The sequence below is a fragment of the Dipodomys spectabilis genome, unplaced genomic scaffold (assembly GCF_019054845.1).
Source record: "Dipodomys spectabilis isolate Male_0828 unplaced genomic scaffold, ASM1905484v1 ptg000051l, whole genome shotgun sequence".
Lineage (NCBI taxonomy): Eukaryota > Metazoa > Chordata > Mammalia > Rodentia > Heteromyidae > Dipodomys > Dipodomys spectabilis.
Window position 1 is genome coordinate 6983691 of NW_024870728.1, and position 21992 is coordinate 7005682.

Sequence of the window (21992 nt, forward strand, 5' to 3'; positions counted from 1 at the left end):
CTAAAAAAGAACTATTCAATATATGCAAGAGTTACCATGAGATTAAACATATCCTAGTAGGCTGGCTCTGAAACAAAAGGCCATTCCAAACTAGTTGTAGTGTGTTCCATTATTAAATCTCCATATTATACAACTCCAGTCACCTTAACCCTTGTAATATTATTCTTGCAGCACAAAAGGCTGGTTGTATATAACTGAGAAATGTGCTTTAGTCAGACTCTAATTTTTACATTGCAACCTATATGGAACTACCTGGGTCTAGAAGTCTAGTTTTTTGTATGTGCCAATCCTAGAGCTTGAACTCAGGGCCTGGTACTGTGTCACTGTGCTCAAGGTTAGTATTCTACCACTTGAGCCACAATTCTACTTCTGGCTTTTAGGTGGTTAATTGGACATAAGAATTTCTTGGACTTTCCTGCCCAGGTCTGCTATCCTCCTGACTAACGAGGGTTACAGGTATAAGCCATTGCCTCCTGGATTTCAAGCATGAATCAGTTCTGTTTGTTTTGTATAAAACTGCTTGTTTAAATTCAAGAGGAAAGAACTTAATCATTCCAACTGCCTCCTTAAATGCAAAAGTCCTAACAGGGTTAATATAGTTTTGTTAAATATAAGTTGTATAATCATTACAAACTTTTCAGCCTGTGAGTTCACAGACTCACCTGTACCTCTTACAGGATCTAAGACCACAGAGTTAAGACTGGGTGGAATTCAGTACTTACTAATAAACATTTCAAACCTCTGTTCTCACTCAGTTGTTTACTCACTAATTTCTTTTGGTTATTTATTAAGAGGTCTAGTTTTAATTTTACAATTATTTTTAAATTCAATTAAATGGAATTATATTTCCAAAACATTTTAGACTAATTGTCTTTAATGTTCTTGATTGGGGTTTTTTTTTTGATTATGTGATACTGAGGTTTGAACTCAGGATCTCACACTTTTTAGGCTAGCTTTTTACCACTTGACTATTGAGAAAATACTCCTGTATACTTGTTGGCATAAATGTTCTGTACTTGTTGGAAAAATTAGTGTTTTTCTTGGCATTCGTTTATGCAGTTTTCTGCTAACAGTGCATAAATTATGTCTCACATGGAGGCATTATTTTTGGCTGGTGGTTTTGAGATAGAACTTCTCAACCCAGGCTAGATCTGAACTACATCCCTTCTGCTCTCAGCCTCTGAGTAGCTAGCATTACACTATCACTCAAGCTCATTAAATTGTAATAATACTTATTTTCTGGAAGGCAAGAGAAGAGAATTAAAAAGTGGAAGGTCATAAAAAGATTTGTTCACATTTTATTTCATACGTTGCTATATTGTTTAAATACTTTGCAATATAAGTAAGTTTCATAAAAATATATTGGCCAAACCACAAAGGAATAGTAAGTGGTAGGAACTATGCCTAAGAAATTTAGCCAGCTCCCATTTTATTACAGCTTTCAGAAAGAGCTCTTTTTATTTGGTGATCTATAAAATAAAGTAAGTCTTTCAGTCCTTTTCATTCTGGCTTAGGAGTTCACATGCCACATTATAAGTAATCCATTCTTTCCCCAGCTTTCCCGGGCTCAAAGATTTCCTGAATCTTACCAAAATGAACTAGACAATCTTGTAATGGTTGTCTGCGACCATGTGACTTGGAAATGCAGAGATACGCTTGAAGAAACTAAGAGAGCAAATCAAAGCGTTGCTCGATTTCTTAAGGTACGATTCCATGAGTTCACAATTCTACCCAGCCCTCACTATGGTGGCTACAAGACAATCTAAATTCTAGTTAACTGACATCTCTTTAGGTGATGCAGAGTCTAAACTAGCACAGTAAAGTAAGTATTTCCATTTTCACCTCTCTCTTGATTGAAATACTTCAGAGTATTTTTTCCTACTTAGTATCTCATTGAAGAAGCAAGGTTAGATAAAAGTATCCACCTGAGTGTTGTCAAATAACAATACTTCTAACATTTTTAGGAGAAAAATAAAATGACTAAAGGAGAAGCTACACTGCAGTAATGTTATTCTCTTGGGCATTTTAGTCTTTGAAGTGACATTTAGAATCCGTCATTGCTTTAAAAATAACACCAAAATGGCTACTTTGGGGAAAACGATCAGACATTTTGCTATGTTGCGTCCAAGCTTTCTTTCCCATGATGCTAAGATAGAGCATTGACCCCATGAAAATGAAACTATCAATTTAGATGTTAAGCAACCACTTTCTGAACAAGATATACATGGAAATTAAAGGTATTTCTTTAGGGTATAGGCGTTTATATTGAATTGAGATAGAAACATAAAAAAGTAAACAAAAACCCTAGCAGGCATTAGAATTATGGCATATCATTTAACAGAAAATGCTCTTAGCAAAACATGTGTTCTTCCCGTCCTTTTTAAATCCAATGTGGACAACTATAACCTTGATGCTCACTTTACCTGTTTCTTTACCAATGAAACAAGCACACACTGAATGGGTGTGAGAATTTATAAATAAAAATCAATCATGTAAAGAGTATACTCAAGCCGATAAGTAGATGGAAAATTAGCCTAAGTTGTCTTTGGGGATTTTTAAAATACAGACTAATTCTTTTACTAATTCTTCATTTTTATTTTTTGGTGCCACTATATGCTTAACAGAATAGAAAAGTCAGAAAAAAAATCTTATATACAGTCCAGTTTATAAGGAAAATGTATTATAAAGCATCTGGAATATTCTTCCCTAAACTGATAAAAAGAAACTGAATAAAATAATCTCTAAAAAGGAGAAAATACTCCTTTCCACTTTGTGTGTGTATGTATGTGTATGTGCACACACATGCGTGCGACTATGTTCTGGTATTAGGGCTTGAACTCAGAGCCTGGGTACTGTCTCAGCTTTTGTGCTCAAGGCTGGCACCCTACCACTTGAGCCACCTCTTCACATCTGGCTTTCTGCTGGTTAATTGAAGTCATAGAAAATTCTTCCCTGCTGGCTTCAAATTGCAATCTTCAGATCTCGGTCTTCTGAGAAGCTAGAATTATAGGTGTGAGCCACCAGGGCCCAGCTCTTCTTGGTTTAAGTGCTCTATATTTATTGGGGGAAAATGGAATGCTTTTCTTGGAGCTCATTTATGCAGAGGTTGCTCCTGGAAGCGCATAAATTAATGTTTCCCTTGTATGTGTGTGTGTGGGGGGGGGGAATTAAAAGCATCCAAATTGGAAGAGGAATACTAGCGTTTTATGGAATCTAACTCAAAAGCACAGAATGTCAATGAATATGCATAGTCCATAATATGTACAATACATGGACTTTGAATCAAAATTAATACACATATGAGAAATTTCTGAATAAAAGCTTAGTTCAATATATTCTTTATCACAAGAGTCCCTTGGTAGTTTGTAGTTTTAATGGCATTTATTTACACAGAATAGTTTAAAACCTTTTCTGTAAAGTTTACTAGATGACACATTTAAAGGAGGAAAGTGCAAAGGGTAGATTCAGAAAATGACTTGACAATATGAAATTATGTCATTATTTGCTACAATTCCAAAGAACATGCAACTCTGAGCTTTCAACTTAATACAGCCTACACTCTGTGTTGACATTATAAATCTCTGACATCCCAGCAATCTGATAATAGTTACTTGCTCAAGTGAGTTTCAAATGACTTTTACCTCTTTGGGGTTTGTTGAATTTGTTGTTAGAGTAGTCAAATATGTGGCTTCATCATCATTATAATTTAGCAATCAAAATTTTGTTGTAATGTCATAGTTATGCCAAGATTGTTTGTCAAGCATATAGAAAACAGAGTCTATAGAATATAGAATAGGTGGGCACAAATACCCTGGATAAAAAGGTATCCTGTCTTCTGGGACATCATCAGAAAGTATTGTTTTCATAGAAATTATGTCATCATCTTTGTACTTTATTGTTTTTACTGTTTGCTCCTCGAAGTGCATTGGATTTGAATGGCTCTGTGCCAACCTCATGGCTGTTTTTACTTTTCCTTATTGTTACTAGACTGAGTCATGATGCTTACTTGAGCACACTCATTTAGTGTCTTCTTCAAAGCACAATATCAAGGTGTGAGCAAAGGCTGATTCATTCTGATTTTTATTTTCCTGCTTAAATGGCCATAACTTGGGCCTACTCACCTAAATAGCCCTTGCTTTTATTTCAACTTTGTCTTGAATACCATTTGGAAGCCATCTATTGTAAAAGATAGACTTGGTCATGTCACCAAACTCATTTAAAGAAATGTCAGTGATAGTTCTCTCTAAACAGCCTAAGGAGGATGAAGAAAAAAAAAGTGAGTCACTACAAGGAGAAAGTTATCCTGTCTCCCCTGCTTTGAAAATAGTCTATGTATTGAGAATAAATGAAAGTTCTCCCGAGATGTCACTGAAATAGTTACTGCTAGTGGTCATAAGCTGACACTTAACATGAGATCAGAGGAAGGCTTCCCATGACAACAAAGGAAGTGGTGTGCATATCTGTAAACTCTTCAGGCAAACAACAAGGATGTTCACAGAGCTTCTTTTTATAATTCAGAGGCCCATAATTCATCTGAGAACCAATGATAGGGTAGAGCTTTCCTGGCTCTCACATTTGGTGAAATAAAACTTAGTTCATTCCCAGACTAATTTTTTATTGTCTGTTAAAATATTTGACTTTTCAGGCTGGGAATGTACTTAGTGGTAGAGTGCTTGCCTAGCATGCGTGAAGCCCTGAGTTCGAGTCCTCAGTACCACATACACAGAAAAAGCCAGAAGTGGCACTGTGGCTTAAGTGATAGAGTGCTAGCTTTGAGCAAAAGAAGCTCAGGGACAGTGCCCAGACCCCAAGTTCAAGCCCCAGGACTGGCAAAATCAAAAAATTGACTTTTAGTTTATCAGTCCAATTGAGAAAATTTTGATAAGCTCTTACATACCATCTAAAGCAGGAATCCACAAACTTTTTCTCTAAAGAGCCAAAAAACTAAATGTTTTCAGCCTAATCCACAGAATTCAACTCTGCTCTTATAGCCCAGAAATAGCCACAGACATTCCACCAATGATATGTGGAAATGACTGAGTGTGGCCAGTACCAATAAAATACTATGTTCAAAAAACAAGTGGTGAGCCAGATTTCCTCCCCTGGGCCATAGCATGCCAAAGTCTGCTATATTTTTCTATTGATCTAAAGGTTAATGTAGACTATCCTAAAAATAAAAGTTAAAAGCCCCTGCAGGCCTAGCAATAGACAGAAGAGCCGCTGTCAAGAAGATGCCAGAACAGAGCAGACACTGGGACTCAGCGCCAGAGACAGACACTTGATGAAGCAGGAAGAAGGGAGAAGGCTGATTTCCTACCACCTAACAATGAACCCCTTTCCCCCTACCATCCCTGCCCTCCCATCTCCACACCTACATCCCCCCCACCCCACCACCCCACCCCTGCCGAAGTTGTAAAGTTCATTTTTCGACATAGCATCTTGTACATCTCATGTTGCAATGGGTCCACCTATATCCCTATTTAAACAATTTGTTTTTTCCCTTCTCCCCTCCCCCCGAATTATACCAACAAATACAGTGAAAACAGGAGTTATACTGTGGGGGAGGAACATACAAAGCAACAAAAAAAATTACCTTATAAATACATTAAAAGCAATAGCAAGAAAGAAAAAAACCATGCGTGTCCTTATCTTGGGGTTCATTTCGCCTAACATCATCTTATCTGACCTTTTCTGCTTGACTCATACATATACTAGATATTGCAAATAAGGGAAACCATGGGACCTATGTTTCTTTGGGCCTGGCTTACTTCACTTAATACATTTTTTTTCCAAGCCTTTCCATTTCCTAACAAATGGAGCAATGTCATTCTTTCTGATGGAGGCATAGAATTCCAATATATATATATATATATATATATATATATATATATATATATATATATATATATATATATATATATATACCACATTTTCTTGATCCATTCATCTACTGAGGGGCAAGGTCTTTTTCTGAGCAGGAACTTATGCTGCAGTTTCTCCTCTTGCTATTCTATTGGTAAATGTCCTAAAGAGGAACTGTTTGCTTTTTACTGAAACACAGAGTTATTGAAGGAGCCAAAATTAATATTTAAAATGAAAATATAAATGAGTCAATATACTGACTCAGCAAAGAGTAGGTGCATCAAGAAACTCTGAAGAAAACTTGAGAAGCAAAATATATAGAGCTCCTCACAAATGGAAGAAGCTAGTTAGAGATAGTTAGAGAATTAGAGCGAAGCACTCTTGCTCATACATAAGAATACTTTCCTGAGAGCTGTACTTATTTTCAGTACTGTGTTTGAACTGTGGGCCTCATATTTGCAAGGCAGGTGATCTACCACCACTGACCCACGCCCCTTTCCCATAATGGGAAACTTTATACTTGTTATTCTACCTATAGCAAGAATTTATATCCAGATCTTTCTGGGAACAGAAACTGAGCATAAGCCAAATGCCAATAATTGACACCTCCTAGATACACTGGAGGCTGAGATCATGGTTCAAAGCTATCCTTGGCAGTAAGTTCATAAGATTCTTATTTCCAATTAATATGCAAAAAATCCAGAAGTGGAGTTGTGGCTCAAATTGTAAAGTACTATCCGGGAGCAATAAAGATCAGGGACATTGCCTAGGCCCTGAGTTCAAGCCCCAGGACCAGCACACAATAAACAGACAAACAAAGAGATTCATGAGTAAAATTGATGAGAAAACCAAGAAATACAAAACATTGCAAGGGACCATTTGGGAATATTTGGACAAGAAACACTGTATATGGTAAACTTTAGCAGCTGCAAAATTTGTCCAGATAGTATGTGTAGGCAGGTGGACTAAAACACATACCAAGAGACAGATTCCATATGGCATTCTATTATAGTATCTCCACATGATAATCTTTGGGCACTGTATTTTGGCTACTAGTAACATAGCCATTCGTATTTTGGAAAGAGGACAACTGTTCCTCCAAATCTACCTACTGTCTCAAACTCTTCTTTCCAAAGAGAACTTGAAAACAGAGTAAGAGAGACAGTGGGAAACCCAGTAAGAGAAATCTCAACCTGTCCTCCCTTCATTCTTCTAATTTAAGCTTCTTTGACTAAAATAAGAAAACAGCTATTAAGTTGATAGAGATCAGTGAGATTAAAGTTTCCTAACCCATCTCTACAACCTCCTATTCTTATTTAATATAGTACCACAAATGATCTCTATCCAGCCACCAAGTATGGAATCAAATTACAAACAATAATAATTCTTTAGGAAATGGGAAGACTTGGAAAAAATTATATTAAGTGAAGTAAGCCAGGCCCAAATAAACATAGGTCCCATGGTTTCCCTTATTTGCAATAACTAGTATATGTCTAGGACAAGCAGGAAATGTCATATGACCATATAAGATGATGCTAAGTGAAATGAACCCCAAGATAGGGACACAAGTGGTTTTATCTTTGTTGCTGTTGTTTTTAATGTATTTGTAATGTACTATGTGATTTTTTTTGTTTCTTTTATATGTTCTTCCCCCATGGTATAACCCCTGTTTTCACTATATTTGATTCTGGTGCCCTGCATCTTGTTTATACATTTTTCTAATTTGGGAAGGGGAAGGGAAATAACAAAATGCTGAAATAAAGATACAGGTTGACCCATTGTAACAATGAGATGTACAAGATACTATGTTGAAAATGAACTTTACAACTTTGGTGGAGGGGGGTGGGAGTTGGGGAGGTAGGGAGGGAAAGGATAGTAGGGGAAAAACAAAGGAGGGGGTAACAATGATCGATAGGAAATGTACTCATTACCTTACTCATATAACTGTAACCCCTATGTACAGTATCTTTACAATAAAAAATATAGTTAATAAATAAAAAAATTAACAAAATCTTAGCCAAGTGGTTAAAAGGCAGACCATGAAAAAATCAAAACTTTCTATATGAAAAAAGAAAAAAGCTATCCTATTTTATTAAATACCAAAAGATATTTTATACAATTGATAAACCTAGGTTTGTAACTCTTCGATGTATATACAAAGTGAAGATTGTAATTCCTTGTTCTTTGTAGATCAGGACTTAAACATATGTTAGAGAAAATACTTAGGCAACACCTTTAGTCAAATATTACTTCGTATCTGCGTATGTGATCACTTTTTCTAAAATCTCTAATGATCCCTCAAGTGAAAATGTTTGACTTTAGAATTTTATTCTTGGTAGCGCTGCTTCACATTTATGGACCGAGGGTTTGTGTTCAGGATGGTCAACAATTACGTCAGCATGTTCTCCTCTGGTGAGCTCAAGGTAAGAACCTAGGCTGGAGAGTGTGTTTGAAAAGCACCGGTATCATCAATAAGTAAACTGGTCTCCAAGTATAAAACACTGACCAAAGACATTACTTCTTTCCTGTATCAGAAAATAATGCCTACACTCAGAAGACATAGCCACAGCCTTTCAAATGCTGTTTACTAAGCTTGTCTCCCAAGTACTTCCTTAATGGAGGATAAAGAAGAGCCAAGTGCATACATTTCACCTCTAGCTCCTGTGGTGAAAGGGCACTCTTTCATGTGCGGTTCCTGCAGATCCTACAGTCTTGGAGGCCCAGGGCTGATATGGTTTCTGTACCTGGAATCTGCTTCCCTGAAAACCATTAAGTCCTGGACAAAATGGATGGCCCATTTGGGTTGATTATCCTACCCTCTCTGGGTTATAGAGAAGGAACTTTAGAATTCTCCAAGTGTGGTTCCAAGACCACTGAGGCAGCGTGAGACGTGCTCATACACACATTTGAAGGAAATTTTCAGTTGATCTTCATGAAGTCTTACATTTGAGAACCATGGAGCCACAGCATAGCACAATTGGAGAAAGTAAGATCAGAAGTGAGCCGGATCAGCAAAGTTCCATGAAGGTTTCTTGGGTTGCGAGCAACAGAAATTGAGTCTAATTGGACCAAAAGTGAATTTATTGGAAGGGTTCTAGGAGCGAATTACAATGACAGAGCATCTAGAAAAGCGGGCTTTGAGAGGAACAAGGGACCAAGCCTTTGAGAGCAGAGGCACAGTCATAAATGGTGGGTCGTTTGGCCAGCTTCCTGCTACGACTGCTAGTTAATCAACTGGAGCCATTTGCCTTTTTCACCATTCTGCTTCAGATTCACATTGCATAGTGGCAGTATGTGATCTGCCTGTCTGTATCTCACACCTGCTTCTTAAAGAAGGGAGGCAGAGCTCCCGAATTCATAGTTGTTCATTAACCTTTCCTCATTGGAAAGAAGTGAATTCCCCAGGGGAAATTATTGCACTATGGGGAAAGAAGAACAGATATTTTAAAAGGCCAAAAGTAAAAACAAATGACATTTTTAAGTCTTTTTTGTCATTCTTAGGGACCTATGCATTAAGTAATATGTACTTTTGACCACTAGAGTTACATGATTACATGCCATTTGGCTTTGAAAGTCCAATTCTCTCTCTGAGTATTCCTAGAAAGAATATATTTATATGTGCTCCTATGATACACGAAACTTACAAAATGCCATTTCAATATTGCAGTAGATTGAAGTTCTCTATCTTTCTAAAGATCAAATTAAATGTTCTCCATGAATAATACTTAACATACACAATTCACTTACACACCTGCTCACTTGGATGTACAATAGGTTAGGTCATACACTGCCTTTGTTTGAAATGGCAGTATTTTACAAGCATCCAAGTGAACACATGAGTTTTGTGAGCTGATATTAGTAAAGATAGTAATGGAAATCTAATTTAGTTGTAAAGAATGAGGTCAGAGTAGACGTGAGAACCAAACCAGAGCAGAAATGAAGGTGTTGCTTGTTCCTGGGAACACACACAGCTCACACACATGTGTTAAGGCCACCTCAGACCAGATCAGACTCCATTTTTCACTGTCCAATGCCAAACATTATTGAAACAACAGAGAGTCTTACATGAGTCGGGACAAGAGGAGAATTCAAGCGGCAAGTCAGGTTTCATGCCATTTTACATCCGCTACATCGCTCTTACACTGAACTCCACACATGCACTGCTCATTGTAGCTTTCTGCCTGTTTGATTCAAGTGTCGTTATTGAGAAAGTTCTGTACCTGTCATTCAGAAGGACTTTTCTCACCCCTGATGAATGACCAATCCCTGAAGACACAGAGTCTGACTGCAATACCCCCTTAGAGAGGGCAGATGACTTTAGACGGAACAATTACTTGGTGGTCACACAAAATTAACTACCCTTCTTGAGAGCTCACATTCAAGTGCAGATTTTTCTGTTTGTATTTGATCCACTTCCTTGGTGTATAAGAAATAGTCACTCAGTTTGACTCTCTTTCAGACTTTATGCCAGTATAAGTTTGATTTTCTTCAAGAAGTGTGCCAGCATGAGCACTTTATTCCTCTGTGTCTTCCCATAAGATCTGCATACATTCCAGGTAATGTTCCCTCAGTTCCTCTAAATCCAGCACTTTGCGGTTACTGCTTTGCTTTATCCTCAACCTTAGTTTTATCCAAAGAGCTGAGTGATCTGGTTACAATGCAAAAAAAAAAAAAATGTTGGCAAATAGTTGACAAGAAACAACTCTTTTCTTCTCAATTATTGTATCTTCTTCCCTTGCCATCGAAGAAGAGTCAACAGAATTACAAACCTGAGGACTGTAAATCAGACTTTGAACTTGTCTTTCACCTAACTAGGTCTAAAACATAGCTCTCTATTGAAAATTATGGAAAGAAAAAAAAACAATACTTTGTGCATAGAATGTCATTTGAATGTCACTGTATGTAGTTATGTTAAGATAAAATTTTACAGAGAAAATTAGTGTATTGGAAAGAAGGGAAATGCAGCATTATAAAGACAGTGCTAGGCCAGAGAAAGGAAGAGATTGGGTGCACAGTGAAGAATAGTTTGGATTTTGCTTACATAAAGAGTCTATAGGAATATTCTAATTTTCCCAATTGAAAACATTTTTGCATGTGCATAGTATGTATGCTATATTTTTGTGATATGTGTACTTCGTAGTTTGTGGTATGTGGTGTGTGTGTGTGGTGTTGTGTGTGATGTGTTTGGTGTATATTTTGTGTGTGATGTATGTGAGGTATGTGTAGTGTGTGTTGTTATGTGCTGTGTATAGTGTGTATATAATGTATGGTATGTGTGTATAGTGTATGGTGAGTGTATAATGTGTGTTTGTGGTGTGGTGTGTGTATGTGTGTATAAAATCATGGTAGAAAATGAGTACATTCATTTAAATACCAGATTAACCAAACATGAAGACACAAGAGAATCTTCTGATTGAAGAACTTGAAATGCTTTGCTTCTCAGCAGCAAGTAATCTATTCCCAAGCTGCAATACTGATATTCACCAAGCAGAGCCCAAGATGATAGTGTACTTAAACCTAATATAGCTTTACTGATATTATAGAAGGAAAATTACATTATCAAGCCCATAAATGTTTTGGCACATAAACTGTAATTATAATCGATATACATTAGCCCGTTCTTTTTCTAATAATACGAAGCACACTGAACAGAAGAAAGGGTCAAAATAATAGCATTTTTCATTTCTTGGTATCATTTTCACTTATGTTCCCCTCATACTGGGGTTTGAACTCAGGACTTCATGCTTACTATGCAAGTGTTCCACCACTTGATCCAATTCCCCCAGCTCTTTTTGCTTTCATTATAAGGACTCATTTTGTCCCAGGACTATCTAGGACCATGTTCCTCCTACCTATTCCTTTTTCTTAAGTAGAATGAGAAGCATGTTTCCAGTAACTTTTGGTCTCTTCTGGCCATGACAATGATCCTCCAAATCTCTATATCTGAGTAGCTTGGATTACAGGTGTGCATTATTGTACCCAAATTAGATGCTTAATTTTTTTGAGCTGGGGTATAACCGTGGTAGAACACTTGCTTAGCATGATGAGGCTCTGGGTTCCAGCTACAACACTGCAGATTTTTGTGTTTTTATTTTTATACATTAGTGTCAAATTATTACTGGTTACCTAACCTGGCTAAGATGTACACAGACATTTTGGAGGAGCAAACTCCTTTTTAAGCCTGATACTGTAAACAGTGAGCGTATACACAAATTATTGATGAGAAAATAGGCATTCAAATAGACTAGCAATTCAAATAACTCTATTCATAGCATGAAATTAGCAACTAACATGTTCTTCTTGAAAAAGCTGTACTGAAAAGACTCACTTGTAATTTTTTAATGCATTAAATTTTTCAGGATATATTATACATAGCTGGTATATAGATATACACCCATGCACATATGTATCTGACTGTGTACATATATGAACTTTTTGTTTATTTGTATTAATTCTAGATCCTGTGACACCTTCAGAATCAATTCAGGAGTTACATGCCTCAGGTAATTATCTTATCTCAAAAGCATCAATAGAGCTGGCTCAGTGGGCAAAGCACCTGTCTAGTAAGCAGGAGAGCCAGGATTCAAATCCTATTGCCACCAAAAAAAAATGCACCAATAATCACATCTTATATCAATTAGTATGAATACTATAGATTTCAGGCTTCAAGTAGTAATAAAAGCTTTTTAATGCTGTGTAAGTAAGGCTATTCAAAAAATTGTCTTTTGGGGCTGTGAAGGTGGCTCAGCGATAGAGCACTCGCTTTGCATGCATGAGGCCCTGGGTTCGATTCCTCAACACCACAGAAGCAGAAAAGGCCAGAAATGGTACTTTGGCTCAAGTGGTAGAACGCTAGCCTTGAGCTGAAGAGCTGAGGAACAGTGTTCCGGCCCCACGACTGACAAAAAAAGTTATCTTTTCCTTTGTTATGGATAATTTGACCATATTCTAACTTTAATTCTTTTATACTTTATACTCCAGAGGGCAAATTATTTTTCAGTTTCCCAGTCCATCTGAAATTTCTTAGTGTTTATTATTAATAATATATATAGTTACATTGAACAAGCAGGTGCATGTTGTGTGCATTGTATATTATATGTTATATGAAGCTTTATATGGTATTTTACACTACATTATTACTAACTATGGTTACTGTGTGATATATCAATCTCCATAATTTATCACCCTTATTACTGAAACTTGCACCCTTCACCAAAATCCCATTGGTCATATACATACCACACACACAATAAAGGGCAGCTACTTTTCTATACTCTGCTTGTACGAGCTCAGCCTTTGCCAATTCCACTCATACATGAGAGACAGCATGCATAGTATTTTCTTAATCTTCACTTAGCATGTTCTCTGGTTTTATTCATGTTCTTGAGAATGGTGGCTTTGCCCTTTTTCTAAAGAGTGAACAATACTACCATGTATGTTTTCTCATTCACTCACCTGTGGATAGGTGTTTAGGTTATTTTTATCACCTATCTACTGTAACTAAATCTCCAAACATTGAAACACAGATGTTTGTACCTTGCCTTCACTGTCTCACCTGCTCCCTTATATATCTGTACTTACAAACTCTTAGCTTCCTTAAAAGCTCCACCCACTATTTCCCTCCTGTAATATTCACTGCTTCTTATCAAGGATATGCAGTGGGTTTTTTTTCCCACCGCATGTAATGCTGTAAACATGGTCTTTTTAGGGAGCATAGCCATTGATAAAATATACTAGCTTGTATTCATATTTCTGTTTCCAGACTCAAAATATTCTCCTGTATTGTCAAACACAACCAAAGGGGACAAGTGGTCTCTTTTCTGTACCAAGGCTGCATTTTTGAATCACTCTTTCTGGTGGGTAGGGTTGATAGGAGTTGTCTGATTTTTTTCTGTTGCAATTCTAAAGTGATTGCTTCATTTGCGGAAACCTAATTCCTTTCCTTACAAAGACATGCCCGAATATTCAGTCACCAATGAATTTTGCCGCAAACACTTCTTAATTGGAATTCTGCTTCGAGAAGTTGGCTTTGCCCTGCAGGAAGACCAAGACGTCAGGCACTTAGCTTTAGCTGTCCTCAAAAATCTGATGGCTAAGCATTCATTTGATGATCGATACAGAGAACCAGTAAGTGATTTTCATTTCTGCCTACCCTAAGCACTGTTCAGTGGCTCACTGCAGTCAGTGCAAATAAACCCGATAAGCTTATGGATTTTCACGTGAATCATTTCTTTTGGCTACCTTGTTCATGTAGAGAAAACAAGCCCAGATTGCAAGTCTGTACATGCCTCTGTACGGCATGCTTCTGGACAACATGCCCAGGATTTACCTAAAGGACCTGTATCCTTTTACAATCAACACGTCCAATCAGGTATGTTGGCATCACTAAAATCTCTGTATTTAATAAAGAATTTATCTCTTCTCTTTATGTGTATGCCCTGGCTAACTATATCTTCCCATCTGTGAGCAAGCTAGGAAGAAAAACATCACTTGATATGAGGTATAACAGCAACAACCACTCCAGACTTGCCCCTGGTCCTACTTTTCAGCCTTGCATTTCTGTTTGCCTCGTTCTCACCTTCCCCTTCCAATTCTTTACAGCTGCATATAGGCATCTCAGCCTTTGGCTCAGGGTACATTTTCTCCCTGCTGTCCTTAATACCTTAAGGATTCTGTGTAGCCAAGTGCCTTACTTCTAGACACAGACCCAAAGTGGCCTATTATTCATTACCCTCCTCTTTTGAGCCATTGCAGTAATTCCATAGCAGCCTTCCAGAGAGCCATTAACCCATGTGACAGCTAGATGGTGAACGTACTTCTCAATCTGGGGATAGTATAAATAGAACCACTGGAAATCTAGGGCCACACGATTTGGAATTTTTCTCTTTTTTTTAGTAGGAAACCTTGTTTAGCTTGCAGTAATCTAAACAATCAATAAATTATCCAATTCCTCCAGCCTCTATTTATTTATAAAATGGGATTTTAAAATGCCAACATTACAAAGTCTATGTGAGGATAAAGTTGCACAACAGAAATAATTACCATAGAGCCTACCATGTAATAAGTAATTAAAATGGTATGCATAAGGTAGTCCAGATAATGTATAGAAAATAATCCCTAACTCAGTCAGTATTTATTCCAGCCATTTAGTCTATATCTAAAAGATTGCTTCTACTATATTGATTAAAAAAATGCATAAGAAAATTGTTGCAACTAAGTATCATTTTGAGTATATTCATTTTCACTGCCTTCTTTGGCAGAAAACCTTAGCTAGAAAATAAAAGATTTAACTTAAAATATGATCAGATTGAATGTGTAATAAGAAGGCCCAGGTGAGCATACAAGGCTGAAATATCCTGACCCCCGTTCATCTCTTCTATACCTGAATACAGGGCTCTAGAGATGACCTAAGTACCAATGGAGGCTTTCAAACCCAGACATCTATGAAGCATGCAACATCTGTGGATACATCATTTTCTAAAGATGTCTTAAATTCCATAGCAGGTACCCAAGAAGTCTGAGAACACTTGTCTTTCACAATCATCCATGTTCATGTTGAATGTGAATGTACTTTACACACAAGCCATACATAACTCAAGTGCATAATACATCTGCCAAAGAATACTATGGTTAAACAACTGGCATCTATTTTATATATGTATGTATGTATGTATATATATATATATATATATGTGTGTGTGTGTATATATATATACATATATATATATATATATATATATATATCTTTGAATGCCATCCAGTGACTTCGTCTAGTAAGTGTTCGTTTCTACTTGGCTTAAGCCAAATGTTCTGCTCAGATGTTATCAAATTACTTCATCCTGCAAACAGTCTTTTAACTTAGCATTGCATTCAGCCTTTTAAAATATAATAGCTCAACAGCTTCGAAGATGATTTTTAAGAACTGTGTAGAAAGTGTCATTTTAGTTTCTCAAGAACTGTCAAAAAATTGAACACTCCTTCCTCAGAATTATCTTTATAAGCTTTTATTAAAGCATTTTAAAAAATCAAGAACTCTCTTTGTATTTACAAAAGCTTTTGACATATCAAAGCAATGAGCTTTATTTATTACCACTTATAAAGGTTTTTAATTTTTCTCCATTCTTAGTGAGCTCTATAATACTTTATCTTTTTGTTTTGGTTATTGTTGTTTTGTAATGTGGTTTAAATTCAAGGCTTCTGCTCTCGTTTGGCATTTTTGCTCAAGCCTGGAACACTAGTCCTTAAGTCACAGCTCTACTTCTAGCTTTTTGCTGATTAATTGAGATAAAACTCTCATGGGCTTTTCTATCTGGTCTGGCTTCACACCATGATCCTCAGATCTCAGCCTCCTGAGTAGCTAGGATTACAGGCGTGAGCCACTGAGTCCTGGCTAAAATGTCCCATAGCTTTGCTGCCAATCCCAGACAAGGTTTCATAACACAGTGCCCACATCAACACTCATACTTCTTTTTGGTTCACCATAGTAGCTTGTTTGGTTTTGGTACCCATCCATCTCATTGCCATTCGTGTGCTGTGGCTTGTGTTTGCAGCATTTTCATCCATAGCTATTTCTACAGTAAACCACGCTGATTCCAGAGCATCGTTAGCAAGTCTTGACTCCAACCCAAGCACCAATGAGAAGAGCAGTGACAAGACGGATAACTGTGAGAAGGTACCGCTTCCCTTCCCAGCCTACTCATCTTCAGACAAACCAGCCAGACATCCTCCAGCCTCACTGGGTCTTCATGGGCTTTCTATTTCTCAGATCCCCAGGCCTTTGTCTCTGATTGGGTCAACACTTCGATTTGACAAGTTAGATCAAGCAGAAACCAGGAGTCTTCTTATGTGTTTTCTCCACATTATGAAAACGATTTCAGATGGTAATGAGAACTGGCTCAAGTTCAATTTACAATGAGGGAAAGAAAATTCTGCATTTCCAAGGTCCTCATGGAATATGTCATTTCCTTCTAGAGACGCTGATCGCGTACTGGCAGAGAGCACCCAGCCCAGAGGTGTCAGACTTCTTCAGCATCCTAGAGTAAGTTTGACAGCACTTCCCTGAGTCTTTCCAATAGTTCTTTGTCCATCATTGGCTCAAGAATTACTATGGCAGTGGATACTGGTGGTTCACACCTGTAATACCAGCTATTCAGAAGTCTGAGATCTAAGGATTGAGGTTTGAAGCTACCCTGGGTAGAAAAGTCCAATTAACCCCCCAAAAGCTGAAAGTAGAACCATGGCTCAAGCTATGGTTTTCGCTCAGCCTTGAGTGAAAAAGCCAACTGAAATTGAGAAACCCTGACTTCCAACTTCAGTACCAGCACACACAAAAAAGGAGAATCTCTATGGCAAATTATCAATCAGTAATGATTCACAGGATGTGTAAAGAGATTTTTAATACTCTTTTCAATGTAATTAGATAAAGTTATGTGTTTTTAAAAAGAAAAATGTGAATAATTAGCATGTAACCTTTTCTTTCCTTTCTAGTGTTTGTCTTCAAAATTTCAGATACCTAGGAAAACGCAATATAATAAGGTATTATTTTATATTCTAAACAGTTGGTATGGTCTTTTTAAAAGCACTATGAAAGGTGGGCACTGGCGGCTTATGCTTGTAATCTTAGCTACTCGAGAAATTGTGGTCTGAAGTATTGAGATTCAAAACCAACTAAGGCAGAAAGTCAGAGAGTTTCCATATCCAATTTGCCAGCAAATGACCATACTGGAAGCGAGGTTCAAGTAGTAGAAACCAACCAAGCAAGTCCAAGGCACTGAGTTTAAAGAACTGACATACACTAATGGGTCAGGTTACACTTAGAAGTATCTACTAGGAATAACAGTATAAAATGAGGACTGTTAGGTTATTATCTACATTAGACATAAAGGCAGAAGTTTGAAGATTGCCCAGTATTCACAGAATATTGATGTTCAATAGAATATTGAATGTTCATAGAATAAAAGCACCAAAACACTTTTTAAAGAAGGAATCGCATTTCATGTGTTGTCTGAACCATGACATGCAATTACTTATAGATCTGGAACGTGGAAAATGCCTACTTAAGAAAATACTTCCTATAAAAATGAAAATAAGAGTTAATCTGGCATAATTTATTCTGTCACTATTTTCCCACAAAGACAAGAAAGTCCTCAGCACCCCATTCTTTTATTTCCAGAAGAAATTGAAATTTGACTTTTTACTAAGTCACCGCTTATAAAATATTTCATTCTTGAGGAATTCCTTTGCCAGTTGACAATGTATGTGGCTTTAGCTATAAATTGTACATTCGAGTTGTGACTAAAGCTTCAGCTTTCCTTACAGGAAAATAGCTGCTGCATTTAAATTTGTGCAGTCAACCCAGAGCAATGGAACCCTGAAAGGATCCAACCCTTCCTGCCAGACATCGGGACTGTTGTCACAATGGTAAGGGAATGCTTGCTCGGTATTAAATGTGTGCATGCATGCGTGTGTGTGTACATGTGTGTTTGTGTGTTCAGGTATATGTGAGATGTGAAGAGTGGATATACAGATCATTCTCCTCTCCTCCTCCTCCTCCTCCTCCTCCTCCTCCTCCTCCTCCTCCTCCTCCTCCTCCTCCTCCTCCTCCTCTTTCAACTTTTCCCTGCCTTCCTCCCTCTGTCTCCCTATTTCTCTTTCCTCTCTTTCTCCTTTTCTTCCCCTTCTCTCTGTCTTCCTCCTTTCCTTTTTCTCTCTCTCTTTCACATACACACATTTCAGAACAACTGAAATTGCAAGTCACTTCTGAAGAAGCCTAAAACTTACAATACTTCACTAGCTCCCCCACTAGCTTATAAAACCAAAAATCCAGGGATTGTGTCTCAATCCTGTGCATGTGGAGCTCAGGGCCTTGCATAGAAGAAGCAGTAATAAGTATTTAGATTTGACTGAAGCTGAAAGGTACACACATAAATGCTTCTTCTAACACGAATCTCCTAGCAACGAACCAAAATTTGAGTTCATGTCTCTATATTCTTCTCAGTAATTATAATATTTTAGGAATAATCTTTTTTTTTTTTTAGTCCAGTCGTGGGGCCTGAACTCTGGGCCTGGGCACTGTCCCTCAACTCTTCAGCTCAAGGCTAGCGCTCTACCACTTGAGCCACAGCGCTACTCCCGGCTTTTTTCTTTTTGCTTATGTGGTGCTGAGGAATCGAACCCAGGGCCTCATGCATGCAAGGCAAGCACTCTACCACTGAGCCACCTTCCCAGCCCCAATATTTTAGGAATAATCTTAAAGCTAAACTTGTTTCCTCAAGGGTCAAAAGTAATGAGGAAACTCTCTGTAGAATTCCCAGTCATGAGGCCTGTGGCCATCCTTGACTAGCCTGCCGACTGGGAAACGTTTGTCCTGGAATTCTACCTCAGAGCTCCCCTGGGACTAATAAATAAGAATTGTTTGCTCAAATTTTCCCCAGTTTGATTTATTCTTCCCAGAGCCAGTATAATAGTATACAATATGAATAGTTTAGAACGTTCAAGAAAGAAATGTGTGCATGGCATAGTCAATAAATCATAGAATACATGTTACCTCCATCCCTGAGGAACCTTTTGACGTTGACCTCTGGTGAGGAAGTAATTTTTTTAATGGGATGGGTATGTTTTCCAAATAGCAATAGGAGGAAGGACAGTGAAAAAATGCTTTTCATGTATAAGAATAATAGCTACCCTCCTATAGTCACTGCAGCCTGTGGATGTTTTGCCGACTCCATTTCAGATTCCTCTAAAATGGGTGGAAGTGTCTTGCTCCTGCTCACCCCATTTCCTGGAAATCAGGGTTTTTTTCTTCATGAGTTCCAGGATGATAAAAATCCAAAACCCTAGAGGAGTAAGGAAAAGTCCCAAAAGTCAATCCCTAATGCCAGAAGCTGTATTGCTTGTGGTTTAAGGAACAGTGCAAACTTGCTGGGCTACTGAAAGCCAAAGTCAGATCTCCTAGGCTGCTCCAGACACTTTGATGTAGCCAGAACAAAAGAGCCTCAGGTAATGTGACAGAGAAAGCTGGAGCTTTTCAGATGTGCTTCTTAAGAGCATCGCCATCAGCTGCTTTCTTCATAGAAGTGTGTTTATGAATGATTTATATGTCAGCAAATGCCCTCAAAATCACCAATCTGTACCTTGATGGAACAGTAAACAAGAATTTCTTACTCCATAAGGACATTGGCTGATTTTCCATCATGAGGCATTGAAGGAAGGCATTGTGGGCCATTATCAGTATCCTTGGAGAAAATCAATTAGGGGGACAGAGGACACCCCAATACCTTATCTTTGTCACAATGATCATACATCTGTTCCCTTGGATTTGGCCAAGCTGATGATAACCACATTCAGTGTCCAAGACAAAGAGAGAGAGGTGCAAGGTTGTTTTAAGCCAGATTTTACATTTCACCTCTTTAAAAAACAAAATTGACATGTCCCCCAGTTGCCTTCCTGATAGGCCAATAGCTAACTCAACATAGGTCAGAGCTACATAGTATTATAATTTAAACATCTACCAGCTCTATAACTAATTCAACACCAATGAAATACTGTGATTCATTAAGTAATAATGAATTGTGAACAGATTTAATTTGAATGACTGCTATTCTATTACCCTTCTGATTGTTACTACACTAGTGCTAGTGCTAAGTAAATATGTCCAAGTGTTTGAAAGTATCTTTCATTCTATTACCTATAATTAATGCTTTTAAAGAGTCTGTGCAATTTTTTATATTTGATTTAGCTTAGAATATTTAGTCAAAGTTTCTTCAAATAACATGAACCTTTATTCTTTCTTAATTTCCAGGATGCATACCACATCCGGTCATGAAGGGCATAAACAGCACAGATCACAAACTTTACCTATAATTCGAGGCAAAAATGCTCTTTCCAACCCCAAACTTTTGCAGATGTTAGACAATACCATGACCAGTAAGTAAACCAGAAATAATAAGAACATGATGGTTACTCATCGTTTTCTGAGTATGAGCAGGACATAAAATGCATTACAATGTTTCAGAAATAGAAAGAACATTGGGCCAGGAAAAGCATTGTTCTCAAGTTTGTTGCCACCCTGGAAATGTTTCTTGAGAGTAAACGATCTCCAGGGGACAGCTGGGAGAAATGCAGAGCCCTTGTGAGGAAGGAAAGAGGAAAGGAAAACCTCTCCCGCAATGGACTCAGTAGCTTCTCTGGAAACAAGTGTTGTGTGAGTGGGTGCAGGCCTGACTCAACCAAGGTACTACCATTCATTCTGCGAGAAAGGAACATTTTCCATGTCCCAGAATCAGAAAGCTTGGCATTGAATCCAGATGCTCATGTGCTAGAAGAAACAGAACCTGGCATTGCATAGCTTGCCAATGTAGCAATCATGGGTATGTGGCCCTCAGTGGCTTGTTAGATGCTATCTGCTCTAACCTATAAACACATGGTGTGCCTTCTTAAGGGAGAGTTTGTGTAGACTGTCCACTGAAACTGTGTATTTTACCTGTAAACCCAGAAGCATAAGCCTTTGATATCCCTGTGGATAGTTGCATTAATAGAAAAAGAACTAAGAAATAATGGTAACACTGCAACTGACATATGCAAAGCAACCACCTGCTAAAGACTTTGCTATTTTTTCATTCTGCCAACAAGGAAATTAAATGAACAAAAGCACTTTGGTTTAATCAATGATTGATCAAAGTATCAGTACACATAGAATGTATTATAGTAGAATAAAATCCTTTGTAAGTTACCAGGAAATTACTTGGCATTTGTTCATTGTTTTATGATTCATTTTCCAGGCAACTCCAATGAAATCGACATTGTGCACCACGTGGACACCGAGGCCAATATTGCCACCGAGGTTTGCCTTACAATCCTAGACCTGCTCGCCCTCTTCACCCAGGTCCACCAGGTGAGTAGGAGCTGAACCATTCCTGTGAACTGCAGCATCAGAAGTAGAAACTGTGGTGTGATTGCAAAGCATTGGTTTCAGAGGATTTATGAAATCAAGCAACCTGAAGTAAATTAACTTTCACATCTGTGGGAAACATTTTAGAGATGAGATTCAGGTTTCATCACAAGTCAATCAGTGCTTCTTTACCTATGTGCTTTCTGAAATCAAAGACTATTCTTGCTGTGTGCTGGTAGCT

General features: G+C 37.7%; 1 protein-coding gene across 5 annotated transcripts in view; it reads left to right on the plus strand.

Moving 5' to 3' along the window:
• Dock10 (dedicator of cytokinesis 10) overlaps positions 1-21992 on the plus strand; it is a 164606-nt gene that overhangs the window by 110529 nt on the left and 32085 nt on the right. For 4 of the 5 annotated variants that reach the window (XM_042679374.1, XM_042679376.1, XM_042679375.1 and 1 more), the window contains exons 28-41: positions 1557-1703; positions 8202-8285; positions 10322-10418; positions 12321-12365; positions 13814-13989; positions 14117-14233; positions 15255-15366; positions 16413-16534; positions 16628-16742; positions 16834-16900; positions 17350-17397; positions 18181-18282; positions 20663-20787; positions 21642-21754. In XM_042679374.1, the coding sequence (XP_042535308.1) occupies positions 1557-1703; positions 8202-8285; positions 10322-10418; positions 12321-12365; positions 13814-13989; positions 14117-14233; positions 15255-15366; positions 16413-16534; positions 16628-16742; positions 16834-16900; positions 17350-17397; positions 18181-18282; positions 20663-20787; positions 21642-21754 (1470 nt within the window). The remainder of the gene's footprint in view (positions 1-1556; positions 1704-8201; positions 8286-10321; positions 10419-12320; positions 12366-13813; positions 13990-14116; positions 14234-15254; positions 15367-16412; positions 16535-16627; positions 16743-16833; positions 16901-17349; positions 17398-18180; positions 18283-20662; positions 20788-21641; positions 21755-21992) is intronic. The other variant, XM_042679377.1, reaches the window with a different exon arrangement.